The sequence below is a fragment of the Pituophis catenifer genome, unplaced genomic scaffold (assembly GCF_029215685.1).
Source record: "Pituophis catenifer annectens isolate HBS135680 unplaced genomic scaffold, rPitCat1.0.hap2 SCAF_5, whole genome shotgun sequence".
NCBI lineage: Eukaryota > Metazoa > Chordata > Lepidosauria > Squamata > Colubridae > Pituophis > Pituophis catenifer.
In genome coordinates this window covers 92607298-92623916 of record NW_027256885.1, presented here as the reverse complement: position 1 = coordinate 92623916, position 16619 = coordinate 92607298, and the positions used below count along the sequence as shown (strand labels likewise).

Genomic DNA, 16619 nt, shown 5'->3' with positions numbered 1-16619 from the left:
CTTGAGAATGTTATCTGGGAGGAGTTTGATGCTGTGACTCCCGATGATGTGGACAGGATTTTGGGGAGACTTAGTGCGGCCACATGTTTACTGGACCCGTGTCCCTCCTGGTTGGTACTGGCTTCCCGGGAGGTTACACGAGGCTGGCTCCAGGGCGTCATTAATGCTTCCTTGAGTGAGGGTCACTTCCCCGCTGCCCTGAAAGAGGCGGTGGTGAGGCCTCTCCTCAAGAAGCCGTCCCTGGATCCAGCAATATTGGCTAACTATCGTCCTGTCTCCAACCTTCGCTTCATTGCGAAGGTTGTTGAGAGTGTGGTCGCGCAACAGTTTCCACAATTCCTGGAGGAAACATCCTATCTGGATCCGTTCCAGTCGGGTTTCAGGTCTGGGCACAGCACGGAAACGGCATTGGTCGCGTTGGTTGATGATCTCTGGAGGGCTCGGGACAGGGGTTATTCCTCTGTTCTGGTCCTATTAGATCTCTCAGCGGCTTTTGATACCATCGACCATGGTATCATGCTGCACCGGCTGGAAGAGTTGGGGGTGGGAGGCACCGTGTTACGGTGGTTCTCCTCCTTTCTCTCCGACCGGTCGCAGTTTGTGTTGGCAGGGGGGCAGAGGTCGACCTCGAGGCCTCTCATTTGTGGAGTGCCGCAGGGATCGGTCCTCTCGCCCCTTCTGTTCAACATTTATGTGAAGCCACTGGGCGAGATCATCCGTGGCTTTGGGGTGAGATACCACCAGTACGCTGATGACACCCAGCTGTACATCTCCACCCCAGGCCACCCCAACGATGCCCTTGAAGTGATGTCCCAGTGCCTGGAGGCTGTGCGGATCTGGATGGGGAGGAACAGGCTCAGGCTCAACCCTTCCAAGACTGAGTGGCTGTGGCTCCCGGCATCCCGATATAGTCAGTTGACTCCATCACTGACTATTGGGGGCGAGTCTTTGGCCCCCACTGAAAGGGCTCGCAATCTGGGAGTCCTCCTGGATAGGCAGCTGTCTTTGGAGGAACATCTGACGGCTGTTACCAGGGGGACCTTTTATCAGGTTCGCCTGATTCGCCAGTTGCGGCCCTTTCTTGATCGGGATTCCCTGTGCACAGTCACTCACGCCCTCGTCACCTCTCGCCTTGACTACTGTAACGCTCTCTACATGGGGCTCCCCTTGAAGAGCACCCGGAGGCTCCAGCTGGTCCAGAATGCAGCAGCGCGGGTAGTGATGGGAGCAACATGGCGCTCCCATGTAACACCACTCCTGCGCGAGCTGCACTGGCTCCCGGTGGTCTTCCGGGTGCGCTTCAAGGTGTTGGTTATCACCTTTAAAGCGCTCCATGGCATAGGGCCTAGCTATCTCCGAGACCGCCTGCTGCTACCGATGACCTCCCATCGACCCGTGCGCTCCCACAGAGAGGGCCTCCTCAGGGTGCCATCAGCCAAACAATGTAGGCTGGTGGCCCCCAGGGGGAGGGCTTTCTCTGTGGGGGCTCCCACCCTCTGGAATCAGTTGCCCCCGGAGATAAGAAGAATCCAGGACCTCAATGCCTTCCGTCGTTCCCTGAAAACCTATCTTTTTCAGCAAGCCGGGTTGGCTTAAGAAGAAATTTTTAAAATTTTTAAATTCTTTTTTTTTTTTTTTTTATTGCAAAAGTTTTACAATTACATTTTCACCCCTTTTTTCACCCCCCCACCACCCTCCCCAAACTTCCCATCCTCCCTAACCCTCCCTAACCCTCCCCCCCCAGACTTCCCTATTACATACTCATAACTAATAACACTAATAAATAAACCTGAACCCATCCCTCCCCCTATATAATTTTTCCTCTTTGTCTCTTTACATTAAAATATTTCTGATACATTATTTTCAAATAAAAGCTATTTGATACTTTCTAGTTTGGTATTTGTTCTGAACATATTCTATCCACCTTTTCCATTATTTATTTAGCAAGACTTCCAATGTTAAAATAAATAAAAGTGGGGACAACGGACATCCCTGTCTTGTTCCTTTTTCAATTTTAAACTCTGTCGTCAAACTTCCATTAATAATAATCTGTGCTTTTTGCTCTTGATAAATTGCTGAGATCGACTGTATAAATTGGTCCCCAAAGCCCATCTTTTTTAAAGTCTTTAGTAGAAAGTTCCAATCCACTCTATCAAAGGCTTTCTCCGCATCCAAAAAAACCAGCACTGCAGAAATCTGTTTATTCTTATCAAGATATTCCAATAAGTCTATTACTTGCCTTACATTATCCTTCATATATCTGCCCTCAATAAATCCCGCTTGGTCCTCATGAATTACTTTTTGGATTACTGGCATCAACCTGTTGGCTAATACCTTCGCATAAATTTTATAGTCTGTATTCAAAAGAGATATTGGTCTGTAGTTCTCTGGTTTTTTAGGACCAACTTGTTCCTTTGGTATCAGAGATATATAAGCAGTTGTCCAAGATGGGGGTATTTTACCCCCTTGTTGAATATTGCAAAATAAATCTCTAAGTTGTTCCACCATTTCAGCTTGTAAAGTTTTGTAATACACTGCAGTCAAACCATCCGTGCCAGGAGCTTTGGCTGTTTTTAGCTGCTTAATTGCTGCTATTATCTCCTCCTCTGTTATAGGATAATTCATTCTTTCCTTTTGTTGATCAGTAATTTTTGTAACTCTCTTATCCTTTAAATATTTTTCTATAAGTCCATTCTGCACCTCTTCTTTGGCATATAATTTAGTATAATAATCCACAAAAGCTTCTTTAATTAATTTTTGTTGAAAAATTTCTTTCCCTCCAATGTTAATACTATCAATAGTCCGTATACTTTGTTTTTTCCTCAGTGTGTAAGCCAACCATCTGCCCGGTTTATTGGCATTGCAAAATGTATTATGCTTCGCGTATTGTAAACTTGTTGCAACTTGTTCCGCCATAAGCATTTGAAATTGGTCTTTCAAAAGTTTTATAGCACTTCGTATTCTTTCATCTGTTGGGTTTTTAATAAGTAATTGTTCCTTATTCTTTATTTCCATTTCCAACTCAGATCTTTTCTTTTGTCGGAACAGTCTATGTTTAGAATTCATGTAGATAAGTACCCCTCTCATATAAGCTTTACTAGCGTCCCAAACAATTTCAATTGGGGTACCTTTATTCGAATTTATCTCAAAAAATTCTTTCAAATGCTTTTTAAGTTCTATTGTATTTTTTTCATATCTAAACAAATTCTCATTTAATCTCCAAGAACGTCTCTCAACCTTATCCATCTCAATTTCTATCCATACAGGGCTATGGTCAGTCAAAGTTCTTGGAAAAATCTTTGTTCTTTTTGTCTTAATAAGTAGATCATTTGACAACAGGATAAAATCAATCCTAGAAAAGGATCTATGTCTATCGGAAAAGAAAGTGTAATCCAATTCATTTGGATTATGTATTCTCCAAACATCTTTTAGTTCCATATCTTCTTTCAAATCAAAAAAAGTCTGCGGTAGTCTAATTCTAGACTTTGCCAAGCTCTTTTTGTCTAATTTAGAATCAATTACTCCATTCCAATCTCCCATAAATAAAATAGATCTATAGTCCCATTGCACTATTTTAGTATGTAACATCTTGTAAAAACAATCCTGTTGTTGGTTGGGAGCATAAATTCCAATCAAAAGAATTTGACCATTTGCTGTAAGCAATTCAATTGCTACAAACCTACCATCTTGATCTACTTCTATAACTTTTGCTGTTAATTTTTTATTTACATAAATAACCACACCATTCTTTTTCTGCGAAGTTGAAGATATATAATGTACTCCTAATTTTGAATTTATCAGATATTTCTGATCTTGAGTTGTAATATGCGTTTCTTGTAAACATATTATATCATTATTAAATTGTTTCAAATATGTAAATAGTTTCTTCCTTTTCTGTGCTGAATTCAACCCATTAACATTCCAAGATAAACACTTAAGGGTCATCGGCCTGTTTCTGGAGCGCAGAGCAAAATATTTGAAGTTCATCCAAGAGCTTCGATCTTGCTCCTCCCATAGCTCCACTCTCTTGTGGGGTACTCTTTGCTGCCTTCTTGTCTTGTCTTTCCTGTTGTTGTTGTTGCTTTTGTTTAAGTAATTTGGATTGAGCTCTAGTTATACGTTGATCTTTAACTTCAGTCAACTGAATCAAATCCAAAATTGGAGAAGAATCCAGCAAGGGCTCACTCAGAAAACCTCCTTCTGCACCTTGCACATTTTCTAATTCCTGCTTAGGCTGTTCTTCCAATTGCCTCTCTTCACTCTCCTTAATCTCCAAAACTGTAGATGTACGTGGAGATGGTGTTCTTTCCTTAAGAATAGTACTATAAAAATGTTGTGCCTTCTCCACAGTATTCAATCGATATCCTTCTCCCTTATATCTAAAAATTATCCCAGCTGGCGCATCCCACCGGAAGGGTATCTGTAAGTCTTTCAATTCCTTAACAAGAAAACCAAATTCTTTTCTAGCTTTCAGCATTTTAGGAGGTAATTCTTTAAAAATTACAAGTCGTGAGCCCCCCACTTGTACAGAGGTGTGAAAAGATTTTTGGAGGATTTCATTTCTAATTTCTCTCTCAGTAAAATATATGACCACATCTCTAGGCAGTTGTCTTTGTCTGGCCACCCAAGAGTTCACTCTGTAAATTTTATCTATTTTGTGAAATACCAGATCAGGGTTAACTTGTAAGATCTTAGCCAGGGCTTCAGAGCAAACTTGTCTCAAGTCCTGTCTCTCCTCCTCTCGAATTCCCCGAAGCCGTATGGCAAATTCCATCGCCCGGAATTGTATCATGACAATCTCATCTTCAATTCTCTGCATTTTATTATCAGCTTCTTCAATTTTATAGTCATTATCTTTCATCCTAACATTAACTTCTAATTTGAGTTCTTCAACTTTAAAATCAACTTTCCCAATAAAATTTGCCAGGCCAGACGCCACTTCTGATATTTTTTTGGTCACCATATTTTGATTCTGCTTCACCATATCTTTAACTTCATTAATTTCCTGCAGAAATTCCTCATGTGATTTTTGAAGTTTATGATCTATTTCCTGTTGAGATTCTTGAAATTTTTCATCCAAAGTTTTAGAAATAAAGTCTTTTAAATCTCCCACATCAATTTCTTTTTTCTGAGTTTGTAACTGTTGAGCAGGGGGAAGTTGCGTTTGATGTTTATGTGTGGGGGATCCCCCCCCTGATGCCTTCCCTTCCTGCTTCTTTGAAGCCATTGTGCCACGTAAGCTAATTTTTCTAAAGAGGGAAGTTCTTTTTCCTTTCCCTCTTCCACAAAAGCTTCTAAAAAAGTCCCCCAGATTTAATCAAGTGAAGCTGAAGTAAAACAAAGTCAAATTTTAGAAAAAGAAATTTTTTCTTTAGATAGAGCAACTTTGTAGCAGCTTTATAACTTTGTAACAAAGCAGGAAGGCTTCACAAATCCACTTTCATTAGCTCGTTAACTCAAATGCTGGGCGCCATTTTTTTTTCAAATCACTTTCACTCACTCACTTTCTCTTTTAAATTAGAAAGTCAACAAAGCACTGATACTTGCAGTTTTCAAGTTTCTGGATTCAAGTTGATATTTCCGTTGTTTGTTAAAATTAGTTCCTTTCGCTTTAAGAGTTTGCTGCTGCCGGCTTGTTCTGCTAATTAGCAGAAACGTCCCACGCCGCCCGGAGTTTCAGCAGGTTGGAAGGGAGCCACGCCTGTTTCCTCCCCAGAAACAGTTCCCTGGGGGGTTACAGGGGCTCAACCTGTACCCTGCTATCTCTTCTCCTTCAATCTTCAAGATTTTGGAGTTTTCGAGCCGCTCCTCGATCGCGGGGCGGCTCTACAGGCGGCGGGGCTGGCGGTCTTTAAAAAAACACCGCCGTCGCCGAGGCTCGCAAACCGGAAGTCAAAATTTTTAAATTCTTTTAATTAGTCTGTGATTTTTAATTTTTTGGGCCAAATTTTATATATATTTTTAAATGTTTTAATATTTGTATTCTATGTTTTTTATCTTGGCTGTACACCGCCCTGAGTCCTCAGGGAGAAGGGCGGTATATAAATTCGAAATTAATTAAATTAATGTTTATTACAGCCCAAATGTCATGTATATCCTAGAGGGGAAATACTGCTTCCCTTACTGCCCCCTTTACTGCCCTTGAGGCGTCTCTGAGCCCCTTATCTCCTCTTTTATTATGTCTTGAGCTCCGGGGCTGAGAACCTGAGCCTGTGGGAACAGGATTGTTATTACTTTCCTATAGATAGATGAAAGGGCAGCTTCTACGTGTGAAATGTCTCACTCTCTGTAATAATTCTGCCTTTAAACTGTATAAATATGTGGCCAAAAGCAGCCATCAATGTTCAGACTTTTTGTTTGCCTTTGGGCTGTTTGAACCATGCACAATAAACTTTTTCCTGCATTGAAGAGCTTGGCCTAGTCTCGTTTCAATTCCTGCAACAGAGTGAAACCTTACCTTTTTCACTGTGCCTCCAGCAAAAAGATTAAGCATGAGGTTTTTGCTATTACAGGGCTTATTCTGAATGCTGTTTCAGTTGGTGGAATTTCAAATGTGCTTGTTGATTTCCAGCCAGACGTATTTTAGAAAATGGATTGGGTTTATTTTTATTGTAATGCCCTTCAAAGGGCTGCCTAAAACGGAAAGCAGAAGGTTAATAAATATAGCAAATAAAGGCAGCCTGGTTAGGATTCTTGCCACTGCACAATTGAAACTCAAGTGCTTCTTTATTTACATTTAGAACAGGATAGAAATAAGAGTGGTTGTTCAAAAATAAAGACCATATTCCCACAAGGCACTGTAGGAAGTTAGCACCCACCGGTCTTCTAGAAGAATGAAATATTTTAGGAAATATTAAAAAGGCAGAATATATTTCCCTGGATGAGAAATCGAGAAACATGTTTTAAAGACAAAGCAGCTCCCACCTTCCTGCCTCTCCCCCACCTTTATCAATGGGCCAGAGGCAGAAACCCAATTCCCTCCCACCTTTGTCAATGGACCATAATCTGCAACACAATAGGACCCATCTAGCAACAGAAACTCACCACATGGCACCTGGGAAGATTACATCAGCCAACAAGGCTAGCTAAGACCCCCACCCCCTGGGAGTCTGACAACCAATCAGGATACTCTTCCTGTGCCCCAGGAAGTTCAAAGCTCAGAGAGGGCATAAAACCAAAGCAGGCTCAGCATCTCATCCCTTTTCTGTTCAGGAACTCAAACCATCTTTCCAAGCAGTCTCCATGTTTCCGGTGTCTTTTTCCCCACTTGGAACTGAACCCAGAAGGATATTTCTTCCAACAGCACTAAGCCACAAATTGGACCACTACTCTAACTTAGGGGTGGAAAAACTGATTCCATCTTTTCATAGCAGATTGTTGAAATCTGCAACGCCATTCCCACCTTTTGAGGTGGAAACACCCGAAAACCGCAGTGCTGCAATCGGTAACCCCCCCCCCCCCCACACACAAAGAAAGCACGCTACGGCGCTCAGCATTGCCTCTTCGCCCGTCTGCAAAAGTCGTTTTTTTTCGTTGGAGCCTAAAAGTTCTTGCAAACCTAGGCAACGTATTTAGGATTTTGCAGCGATCTAGATTCAAGACGCAGGAAAGCGAACCTGCTGCAACTATTCCTTCCATCAAACGACAGGTGCCACAGGCTTCACTCCCGAATCGTCGTTGTGTTTTCTAACTTTGATCGCTGCATAGTTCTGTAGGGAAACAATAATATAGAATATAAAATACTGATATACTAGATTTAGTAAAAGCTTGTTATTCTGTAATCATTAGGTTCCTGTAACATATATATTGTGCTTTTGTATCACATATATTATTCCTTTCTATTTGTATCTCCTGTTACAAACATATTGTCATTAGGCCTCTGAAATGTATCTGGTATTTGTCAAACGTATGTCCCTGCCATTTGACCTGCTCATATCAATCTCTTTCTGTGCCACCTAAAAACATGGTACGTATCTGTTGGAACTCCAGCCATCAACAAAGGGGTAATTTACATCTCAATCCTAATTTATGTCTGATCTGGATAAGATCTGGTCTTCAGGAGCCAGGCGCTAAGTGGCCAATTAAGTAAACAAAGATAAGACTAATTGGAAGTTTAGATTCCTTTGCAGGGCAACAAAGGATACACAAACATAAATTAAGGGGCCAGAATTGGGGATCTAACTGATGCTTTAAAGGTATAAAACGTGGTTACATCTTCTCTGAAGATGTGAACCCTCCCATATACATATCTCTTTGTATGTGTTTGGAATGGTTTTACCCAGCCTTTTGTCTTTGATCAAAGATTAAATGTTGATTCTTATTCAAGCCTCCGTTTAAGTCTTTCTTTTTGGTTCACTGAGAGCTTAAGCGTATAGCCGGACCTTACAGTTCTAGCACTTAGCGCCTGGGTTCAGTGGGTTTCGCGAAATCAAAAACCTGGCTTAAATGGACCGTGGCTAAATTAACCAGGGAACTGGTGTCGTGCAGACACTTTGCATGCCCATTGTGGGATTCGAACCCAGGATTTGAATGGCGGTAAATAAGTCCAGATGCGCAGCGTCAAGAAGAGGATTGGAGGCGCGCTGAGCCAAAAGGCGGGGCCCAATGGGAGTCAAGCGCGCGCGAGCCCTAGAGTGGGACCTCATCGTGGTATGGAATGTTTTGGGCGCGGCACTTCCGGGTTGGGCTCCTGACATTTCTATCCAATCCAGACGCGCCGCGGGCCGCACAGCGCCAGTAGGCAACACGGACGCATGCGCTGTTTGAAGGAGCTCCAGCCGCAGCTCCCGAGGAGCGCATGGGCAGTACTTTCCTCGTGGTTTCTTCAACGAGCGCATGCGCGGTGTGATCGGGCGGTGTCGGTTCCGGGTAAAGCGGGGATAGGAGCGGCTGCGGTAGCTTCTTGATTAGATCAGCCATGGCTACAGCGACGACGACAGCGGCCCCGGGCGGGGCGGGAGCCGTGCCGGTGCCCGGAGTGCCAAGACTAGGAGTGGAGACCGTGAAAGGTCAGGCATTTGACGTGGGACCACGTTATACGGACCTGCAGTACATCGGCGAGGGGGCGTACGGCATGGTCTGGTAAGTGAGCGCGAGCCCTGCAGATTGGCCCTGAACGGGAACCATACCTGGGCGAAACGTCACAAGAGTTATCTGCCGTGCCTCTTCCTGCAAACTGGCTTCGCGCGGCCACCTAACCCGCCTTTAAAAGCTTCCGCCATGTTGTTTCTTAGTTACCGAAGTCCTACAAGGCTGCACATTATTTTACTTGATCTGGAGCTTGCTTCCCCTCCGCCACCCCCAACTCCTTTAAGGGTCCCTGCCCCGCCGGGTCTTTTCCTTCCGAGCGTTGCAGCCGCTGTCTGTCAAATCTGGCTTCTAAAACCCAAAACAGTCGTCGCAGCCAGCCCTGCCAAGTCATTGTATTCCGAGCGCCTCCCCGAAAGCAGCTTTCGCAGGCTGTTATCTTCCTGTGCCAATATTTGCAGCTTTTCTGTGAAAGGCTTAGGGTGACTTGAAGCTGGGAGTTGCCTTATGACCAGTATACTTAACTGGTGTTCTTTTTGTACTTGTCGGTATCGAGATGCAAAAAAACAAAAAACCGCGAAGGTTAACACTTTCCTTTTCTCTGTGGGTGCAGCGGGTCTAGTAAAACAACCTGATGATGAACTTTAGTTCCATAAATCACAGCCCCCCCCCCCCCCCCAGCATTTCTCGGAAGTGTTGGCAAGCCTGTATCTCTCCATTAAATCTTTATTGGCCTGTTTAGATCACTATCCCTTCAGGGCAGATATATCTTCACCAACTATGCTAAGTGTCATATAGATACTAATTGATCTAATTATAATACATGCTGGCTTCTATGCTCTGCTCAGCCTTTGGTTTACATTAAAGCTAAGGCTGTCTTAAGCAGGACTGTCTTGAGTGCTGCACTGTTGCTACAATGATTTGCATGATATACTTATCAAGCAACCCAGTTTTCTAGATTTGCAAAACCTATCTGCTGTTGAGAACTCGGAGGTTTCACTTCTGTTCGGTAGCCTTGGCAACAGCCAGCTCTTTCTCAGATTATAATAGTTGTCCCACATTGGTATAATGTGTTATTAGTGTTTTCTTGTTCCTTCCTTTGCTCTTTTGTTGAAGTCCAAAGGCTTTCTGGTGGTTCATCTTGTGTATAGAATGTTTCTTCTTCTTGTGAATTTCTAGAGTGATCCTCTTCTATTGGACAGTGAAATGATTTATCAGTTTTGATAGTAAAGGATTGTAGAGTCACTTGTCTGAGATGGGCAGCTGTAAAAATAAATAAAAATATACTGAGGATTCCAGTATGCATTTGCATTTGTTTCTTTACAGCTCGGCATATGATCACATCAACAAGATCCGAGCTGCAATCAAAAAGATCAGTCCTTTTGAGCACCAGACATACTGCCAACGCACACTGCGAGAGATCAAGATACTCCTGCGCTTCAAACATGAAAATGTCATTGGCATTAATGACATTCTTCGTGCAGCTACCATTGATCAAATGCGTGATGTGTATCCTTGCAGACCAGTCTTGTGTCTTTTCATGTGTGGAAGGAGATCTGCTTGGAGAAAGGTTGTATGCATACAAAAAATGTTCTATAATCTATTCAATCTTATTCTGGTCCATTTTTAATGAAATGCAGTGCTTAGAAGCTTTAGTTCATTCTGAATATAATGATGTAAAATAGGGTATGATTATGCCAGCATCTGGGCTGGCTTCCATTTGCCTTCTGGCATGGGTCCAGGTGTTGCTTTCTTAATAATTGGACTTATGAAACAGTTGTCTCTTCTTCTCTTATGTCCTCTAAAATTAAGAATGCTTTTTCAGTCACATCCCTTTGCTTATTTTTATACAGCAGCTGATAAAGTGATGATGATCTACTTTATACAGGAGATGAATTGAACCTGGTATGAATCTGGCTTCAGTTATGCTTCTTTCTGGCTTTGAGCTATTAAAAGCAAACTCAATTTGTGGCTGCTGTTGTCATTTATTTGACCACTTCTGGAGATGCTGCCTTCTATATTCTTTGCAGGAAGTTACTTTCCTTGACAGCTTCCCTTCCTTCCCCTTTCCTGGTGGAGAGGGGTATTGTTTGTCTTTTTTCAGATATATAGTTCAGGATTTGATGGAGACGGATCTCTATAAGCTTCTGAAGACCCAACAGCTTAGCAATGACCATATCTGCTACTTTCTCTATCAGATTCTTCGAGGGCTGAAATACATTCACTCTGCCAATGTGCTTCACCGGGATTTGAAGCCAAGCAATCTTCTCATCAACACCACATGTGACCTGAAGGTGGCATTCTAAATCTTTTGCTAGGCCTTCAGCACCTGGCAACAATCTCTTACCCGCTTCATTCTTCAGGGCAATTAATTCTCCATTTATTTGGGGGTTGCCACTCCATGGTTCTCTCTCTTCTTACAGATCTGTGATTTTGGCTTAGCCCGAATTGCTGATCCAGACCACGATCACACAGGATTCTTAACAGAGTATGTTGCCACTCGCTGGTATCGAGCTCCTGAAATCATGCTTAATTCCAAGGTAAATTAAGCAGAATTAATAGAACATGTTAGCCAGAACGCCCAAAAGGCATTATACCTCCAATTTACTTGAGTGTAAAGTTTCCCAGCTTCTCAAAAAAAGAAAAGGTAATGCCTTGTACCTGCCATAAAAACATGATTAAGTTGTAACACAATTCCAAAGCCCAGATCAAATGGATATTTATAAAGTTTCAATGTGCAGCAGAACCACAGTATCACAATTCTTATACACTGCTCAAAAAACTAAAGGGAACACAAGCAGAAGACATCCGAGATCTGAATGAATGAAATAGCCTTATTAAATACTTTGTTTGTTACATACAGTAGTTTTGTGTTCCCTTTAGTTGTTTGAGCAGTGTATAAACTACTGTATGTAAAGAACAAAGTATTTAATAAGGCTATTTCATTCATTCAGATCTCGGATGTCTTCTGCTTGTGTTCCCTTTAGTTTTTTAAGCAGTATATTTTCTTTCACTTGTACAAATTACCATAACAGTTCTAGAATACTTAACCCACATGAAGGCCCAACTGAAGGATGCTAGTATGAGGAAGACTGTTGCATAGGCTAGGCTGGAAAAACTTAAGTTTTCCTGAAAATGTATCCTTTGCTGGGTCCACAGTTTAAGATGCCTCTCTTACATTAAACTGAAAAGTTTATTTGCTAGGAAGGAAATGCATCCATGTCAATAAAAGGATGACAATGCATGGCTTAACAGCAGCTGAGAGCAGAGTCAGAAATCCTTAGCTTCTATTTATGTGTCTTCTTCCCCTTCCCAGGGCTACACTAAGTCCATCGATATATGGTCAGTGGGCTGCATCTTGGCTGAGATGCTGTCAAATCGACCTATCTTTCCTGGCAAGCACTACCTGGACCAGCTGAACCACATCCTGGGTAAGAGGGAAGGCGACTGAACAAAGGCTTTGACTGGGTGGCCTAGTAAAAGTCTTGTTCTGAGCAGCTACTTTAATTGGTAACTGATTCTGTCTTTCGCCTGCTCATAAGGCCTCCCCATTATAAGTTTAATGCCCATTTCTCCTCTAGGGCTTGCAGTTACATAGATGTGCAATGGCTCTCTCTCCACTCATTTCTGCAGGTATTTTGGGTTCCCCGTCTCAGGATGACCTGAACTGCATCATCAACACGAAGGCTCGCAATTATCTCCAGTCATTGCCTCAAAAGCCCAAAGTTCCTTGGGCTAAACTGTTCCCAAAGGCTGATCCCAAAGGTAAGGGAGAAAGAAGGCTGAAAATGCATGGCTTCATCCTTTGCCTGGCATGTTTGGCTCTTTATTGATAAATCATGTCGAAGCGTGAATCAGCCTCGTTCCCCCCCCCCCCGGGAAACTGTAATTAATTAGAGGTGAATGGATCTTGTTTTCCATGGTGTATACTCTCAAAGAAAGAAAACCCGAAGTATATATTCTAAGAAACATTTTATTATAAAAGTACAAAACTAGCTAACTATATCTTATCGGCAGTCTTATCACATAGACGGACAAAGGAATTAAGAATAGAAAGAATGTAGACATGCGCAGTAGCTCAGAAATCACAAGACAGTCTTATCTCTGTGATAAAGTTCTCTGGCCAGGCTACCGTAAATCTTAGGATGGAAGCTCAGCTGGCAAACAACGCAGCGACAAATCAGTCTTTGGCTACTGGCTGACAGGCCAGAATTCTTCAGCCTTTTGTAGCTTGGTAGGCACTATTAAATGTTCCATCAAAATCAATATTTTGACATCAGAGTTTTTTAATTGCACACTTTAGAAATGGAGGAGCCCATCTGTATGTGCTATTAACAGTCTTCCCAGTTTCCGGTTGACGTCACTGTGCTAGCAAGATGAGCATGGAGACCGCTTCTGCCTCACTCTTGCAAACTTCTTAGCCTGGGCGGCTTTTATGCCGGTGGCAGCCCCGGAGAGGCGGCCGTAAGCGGAGAGGAGCAATAGCGTGCGTGTGGAGTGGCGACCCGGCACGCGAAGGCGAATCTCTCCTGTCACAGGCTGGGAAGATCGTGCCAGTCATGGCGGCCCCAAAACGACTACCCCATACTGGAAGGGAAACCCGATCGCAGGTGGGCAAGGAGTCCCTTTCTAATTTAAATTACTTTACTTTGAGACGGATCTTTGATTCCTTTGATCCTGTCAGGTGTGCTTCCTTCAAAGTCCAGGAAAGAATGACCCAAACTCCATGTTTTATAGAGAAAGGTACTTTTATTAGAAATGAAGTGAACGCAACCAAAGAAAAGTTGAAATTAAAACTATAGGCGCGAAAAGTGCATATAGAAAGCATCCCCTCCCACTGTCCATCGTAAATCATCCAATCCAAAGGTCTCCCAGAGTCAGGTGGAAGAACGTCTGGCAGCGTCATCAATCAGGAATGCCACGACGGTTGACCCGATAGCAACTTCAAAGATTCAGTTTCGTTTCCTCCAAAGTTTCGTTCTTCCTCCAGCACGCTTTCCCCCCCCAGGCCCCCTAGCTTTCCCCCCTTCTAGGTTCTTATGGCAGCCAAAGCAGTAAAAGCGGAGGCTGACATTCGGCCCCTCTGCAGAAGAGATGTTAGTCCTAAACAGGGAAGAGAGAGAAAATGCAACACAGAAATTATGGTTTATCAGGGTATTTGGTATGAAACAACTGTACTTTCCTGGGCGCCCGGACATCACGTTTATTCACCCATTCAGCTTGAGATAAAGGGAAATGTTTCCAGGCCACCAGATATTGCACTTTACCATGGTGTTTCCTAGAGTCTAGAATTTCCTTAACTTCAAAATGTTGTTCCCCTTCTATCAGTGGGAACCGGGGAAGAATCTTGGTCCGGGCGCAAAGGGGACGAATGTTCTGGTTTCAGCAAGCTAACATGAAATACAGGGTGGATTCGTCTCAAAATTTTTGGCAATTCCAATTTAACTGTTACTGGGTTAATAAGTCTAGTGATTAGGAAAGGACCCACATACTTGGGTCCAAGCTTTTTTGATTTCTGGGAAGTCTAAATATTTGGTGGAAAGATAAACCTTATCACCCACTTTGTACTCGTGTGCCAGGGACCTTTTTTTGTCAGCCTGGGTTTTATGTGCTCGATGTGCGTCATCTAAAGCTTTTCGAGTTACTGCCCAAGTACCCCGTAGCTGTTCGATCCACTCAATCAAAGAGGGGTTCTGTGGGTTATCCTGTGGTAGCTCGGGGATCGGCACAAACTCCTGACCAGACACTACCTTAAACGGAGTGAACCCGGTGGTGCTATGTATGGAGTTATTGTACGCCACCTCTGCAAATGGCAATAGGTCCACCCAGTTATCTTGCTGGTAATTTACGTAACATCTCAAATACTGTTCTAACACGGCATTGGTTCTCTCACAAGCCCCATTAGTCTGGGGGTGGTGGGCGGAGCTTAACCCCTGGGCGGAGCCTATCAACTTTAAAAACTCCTTCCAAAAGTTGGAAGTAAATTGTACACCCCTGTCTGAAATTATACATTTTGGAGCCCCATGTAATCGGTAAACATGACGAATAAACAATTTTGCAAGGGTTTTAGCTGAAGGGATTTTAGAACGGGATGAAGTGCACTTGTTTGGAAAACAAATCCGTTACTGCCCAAATGACGATGCACCCTTCACTTTCTGGTAGGTCAACAAGAAAATCCATGGATATTTCTTTCCAAGGGGCATTCAGCCTTGCCACACTCTGAAGTAAACCGGCCGGCTTCCCCGGAGGTCTCTTAGCCAAGGCACATACCGGACAACTAGCGACATATGCCTCTATGTCCTTTTTGAGTGCAGACTACCAAAATTGTCTTTTAACGAGATGTAAAGTTTTAACAAATCCAAAGTGCCCTGCCACCTTGGCGTCATGAGCGTACTGCAACACTGTTACTCTTAAAGTGACAGGAACATACAATTTCACCACAATCCAAGCTAGACCATCACTGAGTGTGCATTCATTTGAGTGGGTTTTAAACCATTCGTCAGTTCTCAAGGCTTTTTGCAGTTTCTGAAGTAACTCGCCCGAGAGGGCTGGATCGGCCTTCGCCTGCGCTCTTGTAGTCATTGGCGCTGCTAGTTGTGTTGAAGGGATGATAGGATGAACCACTTCCTCCTTGGTGCTGTTGTATTGAGGCAATCTGGAAAGTGCATCCGCCATGAAGTTCTTTCCACCAGGAAGGTATCGTAGAGTATAATTAAAGCGGTTGAAGTGCTGGGGCCAACGAGCTTGCTTTGGTGACAGCTTATGCGGTGTTTTCAACGCCTCCAGGTTTTTATGGTCAGTCCAAACTTCAAAAGGATGCTTTGCTCCTTCCAGAAATTGTCTCCACATTAACAATGCCCATCACACTGCAAAAGCTTCCTTTTCCCATATGGCCCATCTCCTCTCGGTTTCTGACAATTTACGGGACGTGTAAGCACAGGGTTGTAATTACCCTTTTTCGTTCTTCTGCAGAAGTACTGCTCCCATGTCCACATCGCTCGCGTCAGCCTGTACTACAAAAGGTTCTTCCATGTCCGGATGTTTGAGAACTGGTTCAGCAGCAAACAATCGTTTCAATTTTTCGAATGCCGCTTAACAGTCCATAGTCCATTCAAGAGGCCATGAGGGCCTTGGTTTTACCTCACCTTTAGTTTTCAGAAGATTTGTTATTAGCAGCACAATTTTTGGAAACGAGGGGATAAACTGTCTATAGAAGTTCGCAAATCCCAGGAAACTCTGTAGTTGTTTGCGGGTGCGTGGTGCGGCCCATTCCAATACGGCCCGAACCTTTCCAGGGTCCATCTCTATCCCCTCATGCGATATGCGATATCCAAGATAGTCAATTCTGCTTTGGTGGAACTCGCACTTAGAAAGTTTGGCATATAATTCAGCAGCCCTGAGTTTTTTCAGGATAGTTTGCACCAACTTCACGTGGTCGTCCATGTTCTCAGAGTAGATAAGAATGTTGTCCAAGTAGACCAGGACCCCCTTATACAGGTGCTCATGCAGTACTAATCAATTGCATGAACACAGCAGGGGCTCCCTGTAGTCCAAATGGGAGCACTCTAAACTGGAAACATCCAAGTGGGCAA

The 16619-nt window shown here is 43.3% G+C and overlaps 1 protein-coding gene across 2 annotated transcripts in view; it reads left to right on the top strand.

Moving 5' to 3' along the window:
• Positions 1-8867: 8867 nt before the first annotated feature.
• Positions 8868-16619, top strand: part of LOC139317529 (mitogen-activated protein kinase 3) — a 33246-nt gene continuing 25494 nt past the window's right edge. The window contains exons 1-6 of one of the 2 annotated variants that reach the window (XM_070944599.1): positions 8868-9081; positions 10354-10536; positions 11132-11321; positions 11451-11567; positions 12344-12458; positions 12661-12792. In XM_070944599.1, the coding sequence (XP_070800700.1) occupies positions 8918-9081; positions 10354-10536; positions 11132-11321; positions 11451-11567; positions 12344-12458; positions 12661-12792 (901 nt within the window). In that variant the 5' untranslated portion in view covers positions 8868-8917. The remainder of the gene's footprint in view (positions 9082-10353; positions 10537-11131; positions 11322-11450; positions 11568-12343; positions 12459-12660; positions 12793-16619) is intronic. The other variant, XM_070944600.1, reaches the window with a different exon arrangement.